Consider the following 22,203-nt stretch of genomic DNA (forward strand, 5'->3'; position numbering starts at 1 on the left):
CACTAGCCACTGCCCTGCACTGAAGAAGTCATATGCTTTTGTGTCTAACATTTGCATACAATAGCTCCATTTACAGGGAGAGGGAACAAACAAACGTCTTTTCAGATGAAACGTCTCGACCCAAACCAAGGAATCTGTGTGGGGAGATACGTATTTCACCCATTGCCTATTGTGCTGTGTTCTGGAAGGGAAGTGGAGGATGCTTTTGACGCAATATGGAGTAAAATGTACAAGAAAACAACAACAAAGAACGTCCTATATATAAATGCTGCTTGGGCAAATCTTAAAGATAAGAGGACAGGAGTTTATTATACAAATGCTAAAACTGAATCAAATTGAAATTGTAATCAGTTGTCTGTGCTCCCCAGCTGCTCTTTCCAGCCTCTGCATCCAGAATATGATTTTCAACTTTCACCTAGCTGCTGGTCCATATAGCCTTACTGCTCTAGTGCTCTTGCTGCCAGAGCTATGGACCAGAGCTAAGCGATTCACCCGTTATCACTGTATTAAATAGACAAAATTAACCGTTATCAGGACGTTGGAATACGGCCAATATGGCCATACTGGCATACTAACTAGACATTGTGGTGTTTGGCTGAATGTGTCATTTCCAACTATATTGTCGGCGCATGGAAACTAGGGGCTACTAATATGGTGGCCGAACGGTTTGCGGAGCGGTCTTGATATCGGAAGGTCGCTAGTTCGTATCCCCGGACCGGCACGTTAAAATGACCACTGCTGAAGTGCCCTTGAGCAAGGCATTGAACCCTACCATGAAATGTTCTATGAGCAGGGCCTGGCTGTAAACAAGTTCTTGAGCTTAGTCCAGTTATACCCTGGGTAAACAACATAGTAACTTTGCTTTGCTTTGCCTTCGCAACGCTCGGCACGGCGACTCGCTCTAGCGCCAAAGGCCACCAGACACGGCGCCCCTCCATCAGTGACACAAAAATACCATTATCACCACCGTCACAATAGCTGATAATGACATACTGAAACGGTGAGTATGTGGAAAATGTCCATACTGGGGGCCCACTGCATGGTCCTGATGACGGTTGATGACGCATATTCTATGCACTGAAACAGTCGAATGGGGTGTAACTTTCACCTTGCTCTTGACTTGTTCTTTTCTTAAATGCTAATTCTTCCAGTGAAAGCATCCATGCTCTTCTTCATCAACAGTATAGCTTACTTCAAACGTTTCTACTTGTAGCAGACGCTCTTAATTAATACAGAGCGATTTACAGTAGGTATCACATGTATAGAAATAGTAATCTAGGATCATAGGCAAACCAAGAACCTATCATCAGTCTTAAACAATAAGAACAGTATAATATAAAAAAAATATATAATATGTACATTGATACTATACACACTATATGCCAGGCCTACAAATAAACCTGACATAATGTCTACATAACATGATATAGGCCTAGATAATATGATTTTATTTTTTGAAATCACTTAACCCATTTTGGGCTAACACCCTTTTGGTGTTAGCATTATGTCATGCTTTAGCTATTGAAAAATAGCAGATCTACAAGCTCATAGCGCGCCACCGAGTGGCAGACCGAGTGTAGGTCTGCTATTTTTGAAGAATCGTGAAAAGTGACATGAAAGTGATTGAGAACGACTGACATAGAAAAAAACAGCTTTTTCAAGAAAACAGTCGGGATTTAGAAGACATTTGCAGAATCGTTTCCATGTCAAAATGGGTTGAATAATTGAGAAAAAAATAAAGTAGGAGGGGGGGGGGGGGGGGGGGGGGGTTGTTGTTGTTGTGACATGTGTTGCAAGCTGAAGCTGATGTCAGACACCACGTCTATGGGATGTCAGCCAGTGCCACCACGGTGAAACAGGTGATACTCCTTGGATTCTCCCTGCTGGCAAGTCTGTCAAAAACATGTTAGAGTTAGTAGCCTACTGTTAGGTCACACCTAAGCTTTTCAGGCCGTGACCCCCCCAAAATAATAACACTTTAACTGGGGACCCCCAGTCCAACAGTTGGAATTGTATAGGAGTTGAGGCAATACATTGAGTTTGACTCGGTTATACAGATGAGAATTGTGAAAATAGCTCATCTATTTACACGCCTCTTGTTGTTTTTTACAATTTGGCCAATGTTTGACCATTTTTCATTGATATATTGATTACTGGTTTTGTTGATTACTGATGCAATGAATAATTTCAGGTCTTCAAAAGGTCTTAAAAGTCCTTAAATGTTCACTTTAGACATGTGTATACTATACGTTGGTTTGTCGAGTGAGAAAACTAAGGTGCCCCTTAATAATGAAACTGTCGGGATGTAATAGACATTTTTTTAATCTGATCTCAGGTCAGAATGGGTTAAGGTCCCCCCCCCCCCCCCCCCCCCCCCCCCGCTGGGGCTCCTGAATCACTGATCTACCCCACCTGACTGTGAAATTGATTGTTGTGTTGTTTTTATGGATTTTTTAAATCAGTCTGAGACAGTCTCAGTTTGAGTTAAATAGACCATGGACATAATGTCATTTGAAATTGTTTTATGGGGAAACATTTCAATTAAAAAAAATAAAACATATACAAAATATAATAATAATAATAATGAGGGTGATAATAATAATAACCAGTAAGACGACCCTGAGGGCGAGAAGCGACCTCGCCTTGAATGCAGAGGTCGCGCTGAAACAGCTTCTTAATACGGCATTAGAAGCAGGAGTTAGACTATACTAATCTGGAGTCTGTGGGGTCAGCGGTGAGGTGAGGTGAGGATGTAGAGTTGCTGGCCGGCTCCATATATGCAGATCTAGTATTGTCAAACCATGTATGGCTATATCCAGGGTTTGATGAGGTCTGTGTCGTGATCTTCATATATGGAGGTTCCAGGTGATGATAGTCAGCTCCACATAATACAGTATGAAGATCCATGTGTTATCATGAGACTGTCACAATATGATCATATATTGACATTCCCATATATGGGCTTAAGATTGATGACATCAGGGATCTCCATATATGGGCATAAGAGGGATTGTATTATTTTGGCATCGTCTGGGAATGCCCATATATGGACCTTTTTTCCCTTATAATGTCAGATCGTCATATGGAGACAGCCATATATGTGTCATGAGGCGTGACCATATATGGAGGTGTGACGTGACATGACACGAGTGACGGGAAATGCAGGTTTTCATGGTAACTGCGACCTATGGTCGCAATAATAAATAAATGAATTAATTAATTTAAAAAATGGAGAAAAAAAACGAAAAAAGGTTTTAAATGTATAGGACTCATTGTATGTTGCATTCGTGTGGCGTATCCTCTGAGCACAATGTATATTATGACCTGCCCTATATAGCTAAAAACTATCATTTTTCAGTGGTACATTATAAAACTCTATATAGATCATTATTCAGAAAGTCACTGTTGGTCAAATGTAAATATCTCCAGCTCTGTTAAATTGATTCTGTCTAAGTAACTGAACAGATTTTGTCTGGAACCGTTTGAATTATGTCAGGTAAATGTGTGTGGTGGATGGTGGTGGTGTGTGGAAGTGCTCAAAGACAGCAATGTTCCTTTTATGGTCTTCAGACTGTTGCCTCCCATAAATGCTTCTGGTCATCTATAGCATTCAGAGATTGTGGAATTGTCCCTTGAGACTATATAGGGGTTCCATTTTCGTCACCGCTAAAACCCTTATCCCTAAACTGCTTTGCCTCTTTTTTTTATATTGTTCAACTAGCCAATCTACATTGACACGATGTGAGCTTGTAGACTGCAGGCCATTTTAACTATTCAAAAATGTTTTGCAAAATAGTAAAAAAAAAAAAAAAAGCAAAGAATTTTAGGGATAAGGGGTTTAGCGGTGACGAAAATGGAGCCCTAGTAGTGAAATGTAGCAGCACATCTTTATAGAAATTGCATATGGTCTAGCAGCCATAAAGGAGGACATCTGGATAGCAGTCTTGGCTATGTGGTGTAGTAGTGTATTGTAGGGGGCCATCTGTAGACCAATAAAGAGATTGCAATCGTTTCTCAAACTTGCAGTCAGAGCCAGAGTGCTAGCCTACAATCCACAATTATCATAATTAACAATATTATAAATATAAATAATAAATTACTATACACCCCCCCCCCCCCCCCCAATAAAAATCACTTTTTATATACTGGGCCTTTAGTTTAAGGTTTAAGCCAGCACTGATGTGAGAAAATATTTATGTTCATGTTCATGAATCACATTTTTCTTTTCAACAATGAAAAGCTTGTTAAAATGAATCAACTTTTTCAGAATAACAATATATTAATTTGACCAAACTACATTTTCAGCCAGAGAAATACATAATTTGACAGTCATGAGGGAGGGAGAGAAATTGAGGTCCAAAGGCCATGCACGTAACGCTTCCATACGCTGCACACCACACCCTGTGGTCCCTGACTCCCTGTCACGTGAAGGCTTCTTTCACCCATATCTATGCTTCCAGGTACCTATGTGGTTTTGATATTGCAATTATACAACAATGGTGTAAATAATAAATATTTTAAAGGGACAACAAAAAAAAAATATGTTAATGAAGTTTAGAAGTTTTAGAACACTTTCCTGGGGTCTTTGTGTGTGTAATAATGTGGTTTTAGATATTTTTGATTTGTGTCCATGATGTCATGGAACTGGGCTCACTTACTTCCTGGACTACATGTCCCACCCAGTAAGACCCAAGCCCCCAGGGAGGCTCTCCTGTCTCCAGCGTTGAAGCACTCGGCCCTAGTGGTTAGAGCGTGTGTACTGACCATATAAGGAGTTCCTCCCTGTCCCCAGCTAACCCCTGGGGGTCAAAAAAACGTTACAGCGGGCGAGCATTGGCCGACACATTTCTCAATCGCCCGTTATCGCCCGAAAATATGTTTTTTTTAATATTTTCGGGTGACGTTCCTCCGCCCACTTTTCGATCATCACCTGTTCGCCTGCTATCGCCATTCGCCAGTAGTCGCCACTCGCCGGGTCCCACAGACAAATAATGCACTTCCGGAAAATTAGTCTGGCTGTCGCCCGCTGTTAAAACGTACTGTTCGGTTTTGTTTTTGGCTAGGTGGCCCAGCCTTCATCCAATCAGAATAGAGAAGGGCCAGAATATGATCGAGCGGGGGCAGCGGGCCTTGGTGTGTGTGTGTGCTGTTGGCCTGTCGCTTGTGGCTTGTCCCCCCACTGTAGTGCATGCATGTGCACATCTTGTTACCAGGGCGGACCAGGGTTTTTTTTTCCAAATCACCCAAATCACTGAATGCTCCTTTAATATTAATACTAGTCATCCCAGGCCAAGACCTACATGTTTACTTAATTACAATGAAATACTTTCTTTGACAAAAAATGAGAAGGGCTCAATCTTGGACAAGTTTTGTCTTGATTTTACAATTGACATAGATGTTGCAGAAGTGTGAGAAGCTCTTCTCACACTTCTGCCTCTGTCCCTTTAAGGACCTCATGGGTGGAAAAGAGGGGTGTCCCGAGGAATCTGGACGCGTTCCGTTCCGTTCAGTTCCATCTCTATAGCTCCTCTTTAAAATATGTGGAATCAAAGCGCTGTGTTCCACTGCGAGTGAAATAACACGTTAAGAAATGTGTAGTGAATCACGAGTGGTGTCTTTTCCCCCCCCTCCGAATAGGTTTTTCGTCCAGCTGAATCTGTCCAAAAGGACAGAGAGAGAGGTGCTATGAGAGGTGACACTGTTCTTGGAATGGAACGCGCTCTCTCTACGCTCCCTCCATATCGGACAGCGCTCTCCTCCTAAATTACGGCGCTCCTCCACTCCCAACAACAAGGAACAACCGGGGCAGCAAAAATGACAATGTAGTTTCACAATACTACGGTGTACTGTACACAGGAGTCAAATACATATATGTGTTGTTGTAGTTTGAGTGACTTCGCTGTACGTCACGCGACTATACTGCATGGCTGCAGCAGCGGGCTACCAAGGACCCCGTGGTTTGTTTTCTCTGCTGTTCTGAGGAGAAAACGCGGACTGCAGCTGAACGTGAAGTCCAGAAACGAGTGATATGACAATAAACCAGTAACACAATTGACCGCGCGTGCATATAAATACTTGATCATTCAACCGTGTGTTGTTAACTTCGTAAACGCAACAATGGGGCATCCGCCTCTCGAGTTCAGTGACTGCTATCTGGACAGTCCCGGCTTCAGGGAGAGACTCAAGTGTTATGAAGTTGAATTGGAGAGAACGAGTAAATTTCTCAAAGACGTCATCAAAGATGGCAACAGTGTAATCAATGCAATAAAGGGTAAGCGACACATTATCTTCTCTCCCGTCTCATTATTAGTAGATGTAGCCTTAAGCATTATAGCCCACTGTATGTGCATTGTTTACAACACAACGGTTGGGCCATTTTGTGATCTGGCGAGTGGCGATCATTCTGCGGACTGGAGGCCTTTCATTCATGTGGGGGAGTGGGCACATTCAAAGGTCTTGGCAGTGGGGAGGGACTGCATCATTTGACTGAGCGTGATACTGGGAATACATCATGTATCCTATTTTATCTTTTTTGTTTAATGTAACTTGAATGCATTGATACAGTTCTTACTGACATTGCACTAAGTCAAGTATTACGTATGCTTCTATACTTCAAAAGTTAGATGGTGTCAAGTCAACTGCACCTGTCTGACTTGGTTGTTTCTGTTGACATTTTTGACCAGTATCATTGATGATAGGCATGTCAATACTGTATAGGTCTTTGTCACACCAACGAGTGGAATAGTGTTTGTTTTGTATGGACCAACAAGATTCAAGTTTGCTGTCCAAAACACTTAATTCCAAGCTTTTTTATCATGAAAACAAACTGCCATTGTAGGTAGGCTAGTCTTTCTGCAAAGTGTAGACATAATAGCCTTTGCCCTGGACAGAAAAGTTTGTTGGGGAGTCTATTCAAAGAACAAATTGTGCATTGCACAACATTTGTGGTTGTGTTTACTTTAGTTCCCCATATACACTCAGACCTGTTTGTTACCATTGTTCCTCTCTGATTGAGTGCACTTGGAGTGTACACACCAGATATTATTACCTACCTTAGCCCATATCTATATCTGTGATGTTTTGATATGTTTGGATTAGTTAGTTAGAATTCAGGAAGTGCAAGAATTAATTGCTGTAACCACCACTAACGTTTGTAACATGAAAATATACTGTCTCTGGCACATACCAATATCAAAAGGAGAGTCTGACGACAGATGTTTTGAGTTGACCAATATTTTGTAAAAAAAACAACAATCGATTTGAAAACGTGTTTCTATTTGAGAACATCATTCATCATCTTGCCTATATAATAAATAACATAACCCAAAATAGGGTCACCAGGTTGAAAGTGGTCAAAATCAGGACACACCAGCTGCATTATTGCAGATACTGATGAATACAATAAAATAAAATCACACCTGTATATGTGTGTGCTCTTAATTATTATACATCATCATCATCATACAGTACATCATCTCATAAACAACTGAATTGATGTGATTGGTTAGCCCGTTTGCTCGTCTACATATGACGTACATTTCTCCTTTCATTGTCAATGGCAAATATGAGACGTGTGGGGACAAAAGCTGTATCTCCCCTCACAAATGGCCACTATTACTGGCAGATTGTTTTATCGGCTGGGATATAATGTAATATAATAATACAATCTTCCTCCATTGATGGTGAAAGTGTAGCTTTGACATAAACAAACTACCTTTTCTGCAGGTTATTCCGTGGCCGTACAGAAGTTCTCGGAGACACTGGGAGTGTTCAAGTTTGACTTCATCGGTGACTCCCTCACAGATGATGAGATTAACATTGGTGAGATGATGACATAGACCAAGTGGTTCCCAAACTGTTTCATGTCAAGGACCCCCAAATTGATACTCGTTAGCCCCGCGGACCCCCGCATTAGAAAAGATATGCCAGGGACCACCCATAAGAGAAGATCTTTATGGCTCTAGAAGTCATTCTCAACCCGTTTAATTAGACCCCCAGTTTGACATGCATTAGTCTACGGACCCCCATTTAATGCCATTTCTATCTCTGGGACGACACAAACTATAAGAAAAAGACCTTCTGCACACCTACAATGGACAGGTGCGTCGGATAACTGGAGCTGATGAGTAGAGAAAAAGAATCCCCCACACCTGTCTTCACTTGAGTTTAGATCTTTATTGAGCAACGTTTTGGTCGTCAGACCTTCATCAGGACCCCCAATTTATATTGTAAAATTAATGTTAATTAAAGTGTACGGGTCCATTTGGTTCCGCATTTGTACAACTCTCAGAGTTACAGACCCATATTGGTCCATTTTGGTTACAAACTATCTATTTAGCTGGGGACCCCCTGGAACTCCCTCCCCGTACCCCACTTTGGGAACCACTGACAATGACAATGTATTGTTATTATTAATAATTATAATTAATTATACACACTCATGCTGCATTTACTGCGCACCAATCCACCACACACCACTATTCTCTCAGTGTTCATTTTCAGAGCTATTTCCATCGTAACACAGAACAATGCACGTTACATATTTGAGGAATTCATGATGATCATTCAGTCATTAGTATGTGTGTGGTCTCTTATTATGTTCCGTTTGTACAGTGTTCACTATTCAGGTCTAATGACATTTGCATGTTTATTTCATATGTACTGTATAAACTGTATTGTTTCTTTGCCTTTTAGCCGAGTCTTTTCAAGAGTTCGCTGGTCTGCTCCAGGAAATTGAGCACGACAGGATGATGCTGGTGGGTTATCAACATCCTCTTCGTTCACGCGACATCCTCTTTGACCATGTGTTTTGTTCCCATGATACAACAATACTATCTATGCACACTCTAGTCTTTGCACACTCTAGCCTCTTCCAAACTCAAACAGACAATCGCTGAAGTAATTCCCCTTCCTTATTATTCACATGAAAGAAAACCGTGTGCAAGCAACGGGGTGCATACTTAGTTTAGACTAGTCATCGGTTAGACATGGGTTAAGGTTAGGTTTAGGTGTGCTGCCCTGTGGGAGGTTAGGTTTAGGGTGAGGGTTTGAGATAGGTTGTAGTTGTAGGACTAATGACTGATCTAACCAATGACTAGTCTAAACCAAAAACTGTCTAAACTAAGTACTGCACCCCAAGCAACAACAAGAGGTGCACCCTTAAATGTAACATTAAGATCATCAAGGAAAGAGGCGCAGTGCTCTTCTCATACCCATATAAAAACAACTCTGTGACATTTCATCATTCAGGGCTTCATATGACTACATATTTATATTATTGTGCATGACGAGTAATTCCTGTTAGACTGGGTTTTCCAGTTATAGCTGGCTATCGACATGATTATACGACAGCAGAGCCCAACCTATGCCACATTTTTCGGTTCTGATGCCGATCCCCATTTTATAAAAAATAATAATGATATATTTTAAAAACTTTGATTTCATTTAAGTCCGAGTTTGTGGCCACTATTGTACATTTTTAAAAACATAAAAAAAATATATATATTACGCTATAATGATATGCCCAAAATAGGGATGCCAGGTTGAAAGTGGTTAAAAATGAGACAAATTGATTGTATGATTGCCTATAGTTAGCTATAGATAAGTCCAAACTGATGTACAGTGTAGCTCAATAATCTCTAGCAGCCAACAGTGGGTCAGATTAAGTTGTGGTGATAAACAGTGACATCTACTGGTGTCACTTCTTCCTCGTTCTCAGGTTTTGTGCTGAGCTCATTTCATCTTTATCTTTATATGTATTAATGGTGTTGTGTTTAATTTGCTGGTGAGGTTTCCTTATCCATTTTGTTATGCAAACTGCTGTTGTATACTTTTCCATTTCAGGTTCAGAATTCCTTTGATCTGCTCATTAAGCCCCTGGAGAAGTTCCGCAAAGAACAGATTTCAGTAACAAAAGTGAGTTGATTTTTGTTGTAAGTTTACTCTTCAATATACAAAAGGGATAGCAGTGGATTCATTGTTGTGTTCACACAAACACAAGGTGTGGAGTTTCACAATTACCTTTGTTCTTCTGTGACGGCTCTACCCAGACCTCCCCAAAGAATTGTTTAACACCACTTCTCTTAATGACAACCTTATACTGTATATACTGTAGGCCAAGACACGACAGCCTTCACCATATCAAGTTCAAATACAATACAGTACACAAAACATACTTGTCTTATTGCACTTAGTTATTGCACATGGACTCATGAATCTTGCTGATTCAGCAACTTCATCAAATGCGGAGTTTATAAGTGTATTTATGTTTAGCATTGGGGAGCCTAAAGTACCTTTCTGAGGGAAGTGAAATCTTGCTGGTCAGTCTCAACATGCTCTTATAGTGATTTTGGAACAACAATTTTTGTAGCAGACCCTAAGCCACCTTGAAAGGTTTAATTTGAGCTGCACATGTTGTGTTATGAGCTAACTGCATGGACACTTGTTGTGTTATGAGCTAACTGCATGGACACTTGGACAGCAGGAAAGCCACAACAAAACGTAGTCATTGAACCACGAACAGAACGTCGGAAAACAAACGCAAACAACACAGAAACATATACACGTTTTGCTTGATATTTGAAAAAACCCTCGTGTTTAGTCTCAAAGTGACACTTAACACTGGATGTTCAGTAAACATTTTAAAGATATGAACATAAACAAAAGCATATTTTTACATTAGGCTGGTATGCCCAAAGAAGGCAAAGAAAGCTCAAATAGCTGTCTACTCTGACAGCTATTTGAGCTTTCTTTGCCTTCTTTGTTCTCTGAGCCAGAACTGCAGCAGGTTGATCGCAATCGTTGTCAGATGGCATGTGATCCAAGGTGTACACAAAACTAAATGGCATAGTCTGAGTGAGTCGGATGAGTGAGTCATTTGAATGCAGATTCGAGGACGACTTGACTACATTTCTAACGGGGCAAAAAGAGAGCGAAAAATCCTCTCTCTCACACTTATGCCAGAGTTCCAGTGATTACCCTCTCCTGTGCCAAACGGTGGCGCCCGTGCCCAAGGCTGCGGCTGCCTACTCTTGGTCGAAGCGAATGCATGCCCAGCCAACGGTGTGTGCGTTGAATAAAGTCCTGTTTAAAAGTACCAATCCACAGAGGTCTATGTAAATCAGTGCCATTCTTCAACTCCAGTCTTGCATTGTGTGTGTGTGAAACTCTAGCAGCCTGAGCCCTGACTAGATAGACCGAGAGTGTCTGAAGTGGTACACAAACGCTTTGCTCTATTACTGTAAGCGATGTAGTGGGGGGTCGTATCTGCTTCAAGTAAATTCTGCTTTAAGTAGCATATATGACGTGTCAGACTAGGGGGTTTTCATGATCCAAGCATTAGCTTTGCACAAAAAACGTTCCTTGGGGGCTAAAAGCGGCCATAGCCGTCATCACAAAATGTGATGAGGTCAGTGTTTTTCTGTGCAAAACTTGGAAATGGATTCAGAGGCATGAAAACCCCCTAGTTTGACACGTCACATGCTACTGAAAGCAGAATTAATTTGAAGTAATTCTGCCTCATTGTGCCTTAATAGGATGTCGATGGTGGCCATATGGATTTGGGGCTCTCTTTGCCTGCATCAATTTGTTTTTTTAACAATAGATGATGAATCCACTGAAAAACGGACCTTTGCTCTCCGCGGTCACGGAAGTCTCAGATACAACCCCACTAATGGGCTGGAGTAATTGACTGTGACAAAATATAGAAAGTTAGAAACCAATAATGACAATAACCAATGTTTGAGGAGGTGACGGTGCACTTTCATGACCCAAGGTGCTGGTGTTTGATTATTGTGGGCTGTCCTGTGGTTGATATGGACAGTTTCCTTTAATGTATCAAAATGTATACAAAATATTATTCAAGGTAAATCTCTACATTCCAGCACCTTTCTTTTTGCTTATCCTTATCCAGAGTTTGCTTGCCTTATAGTTATAGTGCAGCACAGTTTTGTTAACCCATTCTGACCTGAGCTCAGATTCATACGAGGTTTCCACCGGACACACACTGGTCTGATTAACCCATTCTGACCTGAGATCAGATTCTAAAAATGTCAGTCGTTCTTCGATTTTTCAATAGCTAAAGCATAACATGATGCTAACACCAAAATGGGTTCCCGTTCAGAATGGGTTAATAACCACATAGCCTCTCGAGACAGACAATGTTGGCTCACACACCATTTCCAAATGCTTCCTCCTAAAACAAGTGTTGAAAATGAGAAGTAAATACATTTGTCTTGCATTTGTAAATCTGCAAATAACTACTACTGTAAATCAAACTGATTGAAGCCTATCTAACTGGCTACTTAGCAGAAATGGAGAAAAAAACAAAAAACAGAACATTTAAAGACATTTTACAATATCTATTAATTATATATATATATATATATGATAAAATAAATTTTCATGTATGGAAATGATCACTTGTTTTGCGAGGCATAGTTACAGACTGTAGCATTTGGAAATGATCTGGCTTGAGAGATTAATAACCACAGTATACTGTATGGTTTTATGTGTTGTGTTTGTATCCAAGGGCACCCATCCTTTATTCATGCATAAGTATAAGTCTGTGATCTTAACGTTAATCATGACTGTTTATCTTTCCTTTAGGAGCGAAGGAAGAAGTTTGAGAAAGAGAGTGAAAAGTATTACTCCCAGGTAGATAAAAACCTGAATCTCTCCGCCAAGAAGAAAGAGAGTCAGCTCCAAGAGGTTATTAGCTGAACTGTTACACAAAGATTTACCGTCAATTCACCATCGACAACATACAGCATCATGTCTGAAACAAAGTGGGAAAACCTGTCTTCTTGTTTTTTGTTTTCGTAAACCCTCCTTCTCAACTTTAGGCGGATGAGCTTCTGGACAAAGAGAGAATGAACTTCTATGAGTCGTCGGTGGAGTACGTGTATCAGATCCACCAGGTTCAGGACAGGAAGAAGTTTGACGCGGTGGAGCCTGTGAGTGACTGTCCGTCATCTCCCAACACTTCCTCTTTGCTTACACGGACGGTCCCACGCGTTTTACAGAGCGATGGCTGGGCCTCCCAAAACAAATAATTTAAAAATAGAATCGTGTGGATGTTGTGGATCCACCTGGGTGTCCTGTGACGTCCAGTCATCGGTGACGTACAGTAGTGGCCTACGACGTGTGGACCCACATTCGTGCGAGGTTACACAGCCGTAATATCGGTCATATCGAACAAAAGTGTATAGTGAATTTTCTGGAATCTTGCCTTTTAATAGCAAGGCTGGCAAACTGTTAAGCCCTAACCACACCAAAGGGTCGAGACGGTTTTAGCGTTGTCCCTGCGGTGTGTTATGTCCTTCTGCACGTTGACGCGCGTCGTCCCTAGTATGGAATTCAACCACACCAAATTGTCGAGACGGTTTCATGGCCATGGTTGCTTCTTCCCTATTGGTTGATGCCCGGTCAACGTTCTACCAATGGTTGTTGGACTTGGTCACTTCACATGCTTCAACGCCATCAGTGTGCGGCAACGGGACGCGTCATCCCTTTGCTCCTTTTAGAATGGAAGTGAACAGGGAAGCTGATGATGGGTTCTTTTATTTTCACAGTTTTGTTTATTCAAGATTCAGTAAATCAAATAATGACAGTATATTAAAATAATAATAATAATAAACCTTTATTTATATAGCACCTTTCAAAACGAGGTTACAAAGTGCTTTACAGAAATATAAGAACAAATGCAGTGCACAACATAAACAATAATAAAAAATAAAGAACAGGCAATGTACAGAAATGCAGTAGGACATACGAACAATAGGGAATGTTAAAAAACAAAACGTTTAGGTGTTAAAAGCATAGTTTGTAGGGGGGGATTTGAAGCGGGGGACGGATTCTGCGAGCCTTATCTCGAGGGGGAGGGCATTCCAGAGGGTTGGGGCTCTGGGTGCAAAGGCCCCCGGTCACCTTTCCTTCTCTACTTGGAAGTATATGTGACACATCCATACGGAACATATCAAAGAGATAACATGTACATATATAAATGTTGTGACCACCATACACAAAATATTGTGGTAGGCACCATAAAAGAGAAATAAGTTGCATAGTCCTATGCCAACAGGGAAGCGACACTGATACAAACCACATAACCCGAATCAAGTTTTGAAACAAAAACAAGACAAACGTACGACAAGACAAGACACAACATGGCATGGTCGCTGATGATGGGTTCTGACGTGTACGAAGCACTTTTTTGACACTCCACCAATCTATGCTTTCGTTGGGACAGGTCCTGGCGTTTCTTCACAGCATTTTTACACTCAACAACCTGACCGTGGAGATGACTCAAGACTTCATGCCCTACAAACAGGAACTGCAGCTCAGCTTGCAAAATGTAAGTTGTTGATGTGAAAGTGATTTAAAGGATTGGTTCCCAACCTTTTTCATACTGAAGTACCAGCTCTCCCAAGTACCACCATAATAACCGATAAAAATACAGGAGCGTATATACCTGCCCTTTTTTGTTCCATTTCTAAGCCGCCAATGACAAAATTCTGTCTAATCACTAATCGGCACAACTGATGATTAGTTTTATGTGATTACGGTATGAACCTCTGGTTTAACCTATTCTGACCGGGAACCCATTTTGGTGTTTAGCATCATGTTATGCTTTAGCTATTGAAAAATAGCAGATCTACAAGCTCATAGCGTGCCACCGAGTGGCGCGCTAAGAGCTTGTAGGTCTGCTATTTTTGAAAAATCAAATAACGACTGACATTTTTAGAATCTGATCTCGGGTCAGAATGGGTTCATCAGACCAGTGTGTGTCCAGTGGAAACCTCGTATGAATCTGATCTCAGGTCAGAATGGGTTAAGGACCGTACCGGTGGTCTATGACCATGAGCCATGACCCACATGCTTGATTGACATGAATAATGACCGTTTTCCAAAGCACACCACAGTGTTTCTATTGCAGAGGAAGCCCCTTTGGAATCTTTTCATCTTAGCATGGAATGAAAATAAACTTGCAGAGGCTTAAAACACACTTAGAAATGCAATACTCCGTGACTTCTTTACCACGCAATGATGTTCAGCCAACATTGCCTGAGGTAATATTTTAATTACTTTGGGCTAGAGAAAATGTTACCAAACACCAAAAAGGTCAATGTTTATATAGCAGTAGCTGAACCAGAACCCATGAATATACAATACAGTATATATCTATAATAGCCAGTGGTGGAAAGTAACTAAGTACATTTACTCAATACTGTACTTAAGTGCAATTTTGAGGTATTTACTTGAGTATTTCCAATTTCCAATATTTATACTTCTACTCCACTAAGTTACTAGTTACATTGGGGATTTAAATTTTGATTAGAAAACATACATTAACCACTTCAACCCTATGCATTCCGCCCATTTGAAAATAGCAGATCTACAAGCTCACAATGTGTCTCATCGATGCTTGTAGAACAGCTATTTCTTTTTTGTCAAATATGTTTTTATTGAACAGATTATAAATTATTACAAACATCATGATATGAAATACTTTTTTTTTATGAAACAAAATGAAAGAGAAAATAAACAAGACAAAAAAGAGATAAATCCCTTATAGAACAGCTATTTTCCAAAGATTTTGTACACATTCTGCAATTTCAGTACTTTTACTTTTAGTACATTTAAGTACATTTTGATGCCTTGATGAGCTTGTAGGACTGCTCATTTTTTTTTAATCGAAGAACGACTGACATAGAAACATAGCTTTTTCAGAAAACTGTCAGGATGTGGAAGACATTTTTAGAATCTGATCTCAGGTTAGAATGAGTACTATTCCCCACACCACTGATAATAGCTGTCTTTGGGCCTTTCATGTACACAGACGAGGAACCACTACGAGAGCACACGGGACGAGATGGAGGAGCTGATGAAGAGAATGAAGCATCCGTCGCAGATCTGTAAAATACACAGCCATGGAATCATGGAGGGTTACCTGTACTGTCAGGAGAAGTGTAGGTACACCAGCCATGCACACATACAGTACAGTACACACACATTTTGACTGTGTACTCTAATAGGCTTCACTCACACCTGCACAACGGATTGATGTATAGCTGATGCATGAGACTTGTTGACTGATGTTGTTGACTCCCATTTCCAATGGGAGTCACGTGGTTTGACACAACATTTTGTATGCTAGATGTGAAGGTGTGAGTGAAGCCTTACTCTGACACGGGGCATCTTTGAAAGACAAAGAAGAGGTCCCGCACGCTGTCGGACACTTGCCAAAAAAATGTCCTGGTGAAGGTCTAAGGGCCGATTCATACTCCTATTTTAGAGCCGAATAAAAGTCGGTTCGGCTCTGTAGAGCCTACAATTTGACGTCATTTGAGGTTCGGGGGGGGGGGGGGGGGGGCGGGTACCGTCCTAAAGTCGGCTCTTCGGTGCTACTGAAAATTTCTGACGAGCCGAAATCATTTCGGCACTACAGCGCCGAAACAGCGGTAAAATAGGAGTATGAATCGGCCCTAAGAGCGACGGAAACGTTGACCTAATAAAGAGCAACATTTGTTTGGCTGACAGTGTGCGGGACGTCTTCTTTGTCTTTCAAAGATACCCGTTTCATTATATTCTCTATTGCCCTACGCAGCCAGCATTTTGAGGTGTGCATCTGCCTTTTGCTATCAAGTTTCTCCCTTACTCTGACGTGACCGTTCTTTTGTCCGTCTCAAAAAGGGGCTCTGGGCATGACCTGGGTCAAGTACTACTGCAAGTATCACAAGGACAGCAGACTGTTGGTCATGGTGCCCTGTGAACAGAAACCTACAGCAAAACAGGTACATGGAAAATAAATCATTGTATTATTAATGTGCCGGCCCCACTTGGCAACCTTGGAATACCCTATTTATACTTTTTACCCTATGTATATTCAGTATTTATTAAGTCCGACGTCATTTTGTAGTGCTATACGTTACGTCCGGGTCCAAGTGGCACCTCATTGTAAATAGAATATCTTAAACGCGTGAATCTTTTTACAGTGACGTTATTTTTCAGAAAGGAAGCCATTGAGGGTTAAAATTGGTCGTAATGCTTCCAACTCGAGTAGAATTATTAATGTTTTGTACAAGTGTCCATGACAACAAAAATATATGATGTGGAGACAATAAAGACTATTATTATGATTATTATTGAAGGTGGCAACACACCATTTGCGCTGTAAAATATTTCGGCGGCATATTTAGAATGTGTGCAGGCTTGAGTGCGTTGAATCTAGTTTGCATTAATGAGGATTTAGTCGACACAATAAAATAAAATGGCGATAGTATTCCATGTGGGGCAGACGGCCTGTCACAGCCAGATTTGGGAGAGCAGCGCAGCTTTGTTGTTGCGAGGAAAGCGGTTAAAATGAGACTTTCGTGGTTGTTTTTGTCTCAGATTTAGTCTGAGTATAACTCTATGGGGACACAGTATAACTCTATGGGGACACAAAAGCGACACAAAAGCAGTACCCGGAAGTATCTCAGGAGGGGGCGCTCACGTCACGGCTAAAATACTGAATGATTCTCAAGACTGTGTTGTGTTAAAGAAGAAGCTTTATTTTTTTTATTCTCTCTCTCACTCTCTTTATCTCTCTCTCACACACGCACAGCACACGCCGTGTCTCTGTCTCTCTCTCTAAATACAAATTTCCAATCTGTTTGATTCCCTCGTCCTCCCAGGGTACCACGGAGCTGACTCTTAAATCCTGCATCCGCCGGAAGACTGAATCCATAGACAAGCGCTTCTGCTTTGACGTGGAGACTAATGAGAGGTTAGCACAATGAGATATAGAGAACGGCAGCGACTCGAACCGTGAAATGAGGTAACACTTTACAGCCTTGTGGGATAAAACGTGTGAGGTGAACAGGTGGCCTACGAGGACACAATGTTGGGGGCAAACTGGAGTCCCGCCCAAACAATGCCTTGGCAACACTAACGGGCTACGGCTGGAAACAGATGGCAAAGTCAGTGATTTCAGGCTGGGGGGGGGGGGGGGGGGGGGAACGCAATGAACAGGCCATTTATTACAGACTGCTTAACCCATTTTGGACTGAGGTCGATTAAAAAAGAAAAAAGGCTTCTAAATCCTAATGGTTTTCTGAAAAAAACCCATGTTTCTATGTCAATTGTGCTCAACCTTTTTCATGTCAAGGACCCCCAGAATTATCTCTATTGGGCCACGGACCCCCGATCTGAAAATATGTAGTTCCAGGGACCGACCCCCCAGAAGCCAATATTTTAGTTAAAAATGTTCGCTCTGAAATATATATTCAGAGATTTGCGCCACATTTTCACGACTTTAAAAAAATAGCAGACCTACAAGCTGGCGCGCTATGAGCTTGTAGATCTGCTATTTTTCAATAGCTTAAAGTATAACATAATGCTTAGAACACCAAAAGGGGTTCCCGCCCAAAATGGCTTAAAAGACACATCTGCCATAGGCTGACATGTCGTCATGTTCGGTTTATTATTTGTACTTATTTGTGTGAAATGCTTGAATTTTCCTGAAGGTGTAAGAAGAGTGTGTGTGAATTATGCATTATGTGCTTGAAAGCATTTATTATGAACATAACACCACATAACATTAGTCTTCTGATTAACTTATAAAACCGTTCTTCTAGTAAGCTTGTCAGACTGGTCTCAGATGTCAACACACGCACGTACGTCGCACACACACACACACACACACACACACACACACACCGTAAAACGATTGAAAAGTGCTTCATTTTGATTTAGGAAAAGCTATATACTGTATATGAACCTTCTGGATTTAACACATTGTTCTGAATGATTGCTTGTTGTCACATTAGGTGTTGTCATAACACTGTTAATAATAGTGTTCTGTTCCTTTTCTGACACTGTCGCCATAGAAACACACCCGTCACGTTCCAGGCTCTTTCGGAGGGGAACAGGAAGTTGTGGATGGAAGTAATGGATGGAAAAGAGCCTGTGAGTTCAAAGACTTTCATTTCATTTATCAGGAAGCTAGCATGGAGATATTTTCACCCATTTATCTATCTAATTTATCTGAAAAGGGGGAATTTAGGCAGCATGTATCCTTTAAAAAAAAAAAAAGCTAAATAATGAGCCTTGCAATGTAGTATAGCGAGCAGAAAGGGCTTCTCTTGCTGACCAAACAGAAAAGAACTGAGTGCATCCATCTGATCATGTATATACAGTACTGAGAACAGTATACCTCAAAGATCTAAAAACATTGAAGGTAGGCCTATCTACAACAACAATCTGCACATCATAACGTATGCCATTCACAGATGTATCATTTTTAAGTGGTAGTCAAGACCACTAGACTTCCCATCAACCCTTTCTTTGTGTTTCTTGACTGACTAGTCGTATATCAAGCCTCGGACTTCTTTTAACACGTGTGATTTTAAAGTGAAAGAAAAAAAAACGAGAAGAAAGTGAGATGCCATCACTGAGTAGAATACATGCACAGTAAAATCCTCAGTTTTAATCAATTCAATGTATCCGTTTGTAACTCCAGAGAGCTTACACATGGAACCACTGTGAGTTAAATGAACACTCGGGTATTTCACTGTGTGTGCTGTTAGTTCAGCAATGGATGCTGCTTCAGTGTGGCTGCTCGGATATCATCATTATCCCATTCTGACCTGAGATCAGATTCATACGAGGTTTCCACTGGACACACACTGGTCTGATTAACCCATTCTGACCTGAGATCAGATTCTAAAAAATGTCAGTCGTTCTTTTGATTTTTCAAAAATAGCAGACCTACAAGCTCGTATAGCGCGCCACTCGGTGGCGCGCTATACAAGCTTGTAGATCTGCTATTTTTCAATAGCTAAAGCATAACATGACGCTAACACCAAAATGGGTTCCCGTTCAGAATGGGTTATATCTTGCCAGCGGATGTGAAAATGAAAAAGGGTGCAGTTTTCAGTTCCTCATTGATATATCTCACCCCAAAAAAAAGAAAATGACACTTCTTTTCAGCAAATTCTGAAGCATAGCCCCACAATGCAGCCTCTGTAGGTTTGTTCTGCAAAGAGATATGCTGAGCTGTCTGTCATTCAGGCAGGAGTTATTTCAGTTGTATCAGTGAGATGCCAGTTATTTGTGTTATTTCAGTTATCAGTCAGAATGTGTCATTGTGGTAATTACATTAGGGATTTTAACAATGAATTGAAAATCAGTCAATTGCCGAAATTATACGATTAAATTAAACTTTTTCCCCCTGCGTGTGTGTGTGTGCGGCGCTTACCATAATGACAGTAATCCTTAATCATATTCCATAAAGCACTGCAGAGGGGAGGTGTGTGTGTGCATGTCTAGCTGATGCTTGTTGACGCTTGTTAATGTTATACATCAAAGCAATTATGTTTCTGTGCTCATCATCGGTTTCAGACAAGAACCTTCCTTTTGGTCCTAAAAAAACGCTGCTCATCAATGAACCGATCAATCAATCGATAAGATCAACTATCAATGGATTAATGGATAATAATGTGCATCCCTGAATGACATGGTTACCTTCCCACCGCTTCAGTCTTATTCTGATAGGAAATAACAGTGAGAAAATTAAAGCATGCGAAAGGCAACACTCGGGACAACAATCGTAATGAATAAGCATGAGCCCATATGGTGTTTGCCAAAAAACAAGACGTGTTACTCTGAATTTAATTGTCACCTCCAGATCTACTATCGACTTCAGTCACTGTCTTCTCACATGCAACTATGGGTAACCAGATGTCCCCCCTTTTTGCGTTGGGACAGTCCCTCAGTCCCCGAGACTTTTCAGGCGTCCCACAAATTGAGACGTTGTGACTGGCAGGCAGCAGTGTTCTAAAATGTCCTCATAGTTAGTCCCCTCGGCCTCATAGTTGGCTTTCTGCTGTGAAGCTCCGCTCGTTGTCTCTTTTCCTGCAAACATGTGTTCTTTAAGCCTGCTAAAATGGCATGAGAAATATCCCCTCGGCTACAGTACCGAGTTGGAAAGGAAAGAGGAGATCCACACACCGTTTTTATAAGCTCCCCAAATGTTTCTATTGACAAACGGAACAGAGTTTTCAGCTCTGTTTTTTTGGGGGCTTTTAAAACGGTGTGCGGATCTCCTCTTTCCTTTCTTTGGTTATTCTTCTGGATCCTCAGGGGCTTAAAGTTCTCAGTCCTGGGGAACTGATTTCAGTCCTGAGGATTTCATAGAGGGAACATTTAATGAGATCAGTGCAGATTTGCAAAAAAAATATTTTCAGTCTTGGTATATATATTTTTTAGCTTTAACCCATTCTGAACGGGAACCCGCGCTACGAGCTTGTAGGTCTGCTATTTTTGAAAAATCGAAGAACGACTGCCATTTTTTGAATCTGATCTCGGGTCAGAATGGGTTAATCAGACCAGTGTGTGTCCAGTGGAAACCTCGTATGAATCTGATCTCAGGTCAGAATGGGTTAAGCCCGTTGGACATTTGTGGATGTGCGTACTGCTGCGTGGACCTCTTTGACCATTACAGTACCCAAGTCGGGCCGTACCACCCATGACCAAAAGGAGTTTAATTAATAAGAAAACAATAGGCAATATTAGGCCTATGTGGTCGAATATGACGTCGAGGCATTTAATAGCATTACTCAAGTAATAAGTTGCTGACCCTGTCTCGTCCCACTTGTCCCACACACACACACAAGCGATACTTCTGTCCCTCAAATGAACAGTTTGGTTCTGGTCACCCTACATGAACTAAAGAAAACTGTTGGCTTGAACAAATACAGCAGAGAAGTGCACATTCAACACTATTTACCATGATTGAAGTAATGGGATAGTTTGCGAGCATTTTCTGCCACCAAGGTGAACAAATTAATCGGTAAAAACCCCCAAAAAAACAAGTTCCTTACTGAATCCAACTCCACCAGGTTCATACCATCCATTTTGGGGCGGAACCCATTTTGGTGTTATAGCATTACGTTATGCTTTAGCTATTTGAAAAATAGCAGATCTACAAGCTCATACGAGCTTGTAGGTCTGCTATTTTTGAAAAATCGAAGAGCGACCGACTGACATAGAAGACATTTTTAGAATCTGATCTCGGGTCAGTATGGAAAACTGTCAGGATGTAGAAGACATTTTTAGAATCTGATCTCAGGTCAGAATGGAAAACTGTCAGGATGTGTAGAAGACATTTTTTTAGAATCTGATCTCAGGTCAGAATGGGTTAATTGTTGATAATGGCTTTGT

General features: G+C 41.0%; 1 protein-coding gene across 1 annotated transcript in view; it reads left to right on the top strand.

The window, feature by feature from the left end:
- The first annotated feature begins 5,759 nt into the window (after nucleotides 1-5,759).
- The window catches only part of ophn1 (oligophrenin 1), a 38,938-nt gene continuing 22,494 nt past the window's right edge, over nucleotides 5,760-22,203 (top strand). The window contains exons 1-11 of the mRNA XM_080779980.1: nucleotides 5,760-6,271; nucleotides 7,726-7,821; nucleotides 8,695-8,756; nucleotides 9,844-9,915; nucleotides 12,607-12,708; nucleotides 12,843-12,953; nucleotides 14,249-14,353; nucleotides 15,839-15,968; nucleotides 16,693-16,793; nucleotides 17,676-17,767; nucleotides 18,870-18,948. Of these exons, the coding sequence (XP_080636106.1) occupies nucleotides 6,118-6,271; nucleotides 7,726-7,821; nucleotides 8,695-8,756; nucleotides 9,844-9,915; nucleotides 12,607-12,708; nucleotides 12,843-12,953; nucleotides 14,249-14,353; nucleotides 15,839-15,968; nucleotides 16,693-16,793; nucleotides 17,676-17,767; nucleotides 18,870-18,948 (1,104 nt within the window). The 5' untranslated portion in view covers nucleotides 5,760-6,117. The remainder of the gene's footprint in view (nucleotides 6,272-7,725; nucleotides 7,822-8,694; nucleotides 8,757-9,843; nucleotides 9,916-12,606; nucleotides 12,709-12,842; nucleotides 12,954-14,248; nucleotides 14,354-15,838; nucleotides 15,969-16,692; nucleotides 16,794-17,675; nucleotides 17,768-18,869; nucleotides 18,949-22,203) is intronic.

This window comes from Protomyctophum bolini (genome assembly GCF_963924005.1).
Source record: "Protomyctophum bolini genome assembly, chromosome: 13".
Lineage (NCBI taxonomy): Eukaryota > Metazoa > Chordata > Actinopteri > Myctophiformes > Myctophidae > Protomyctophum > Protomyctophum bolini.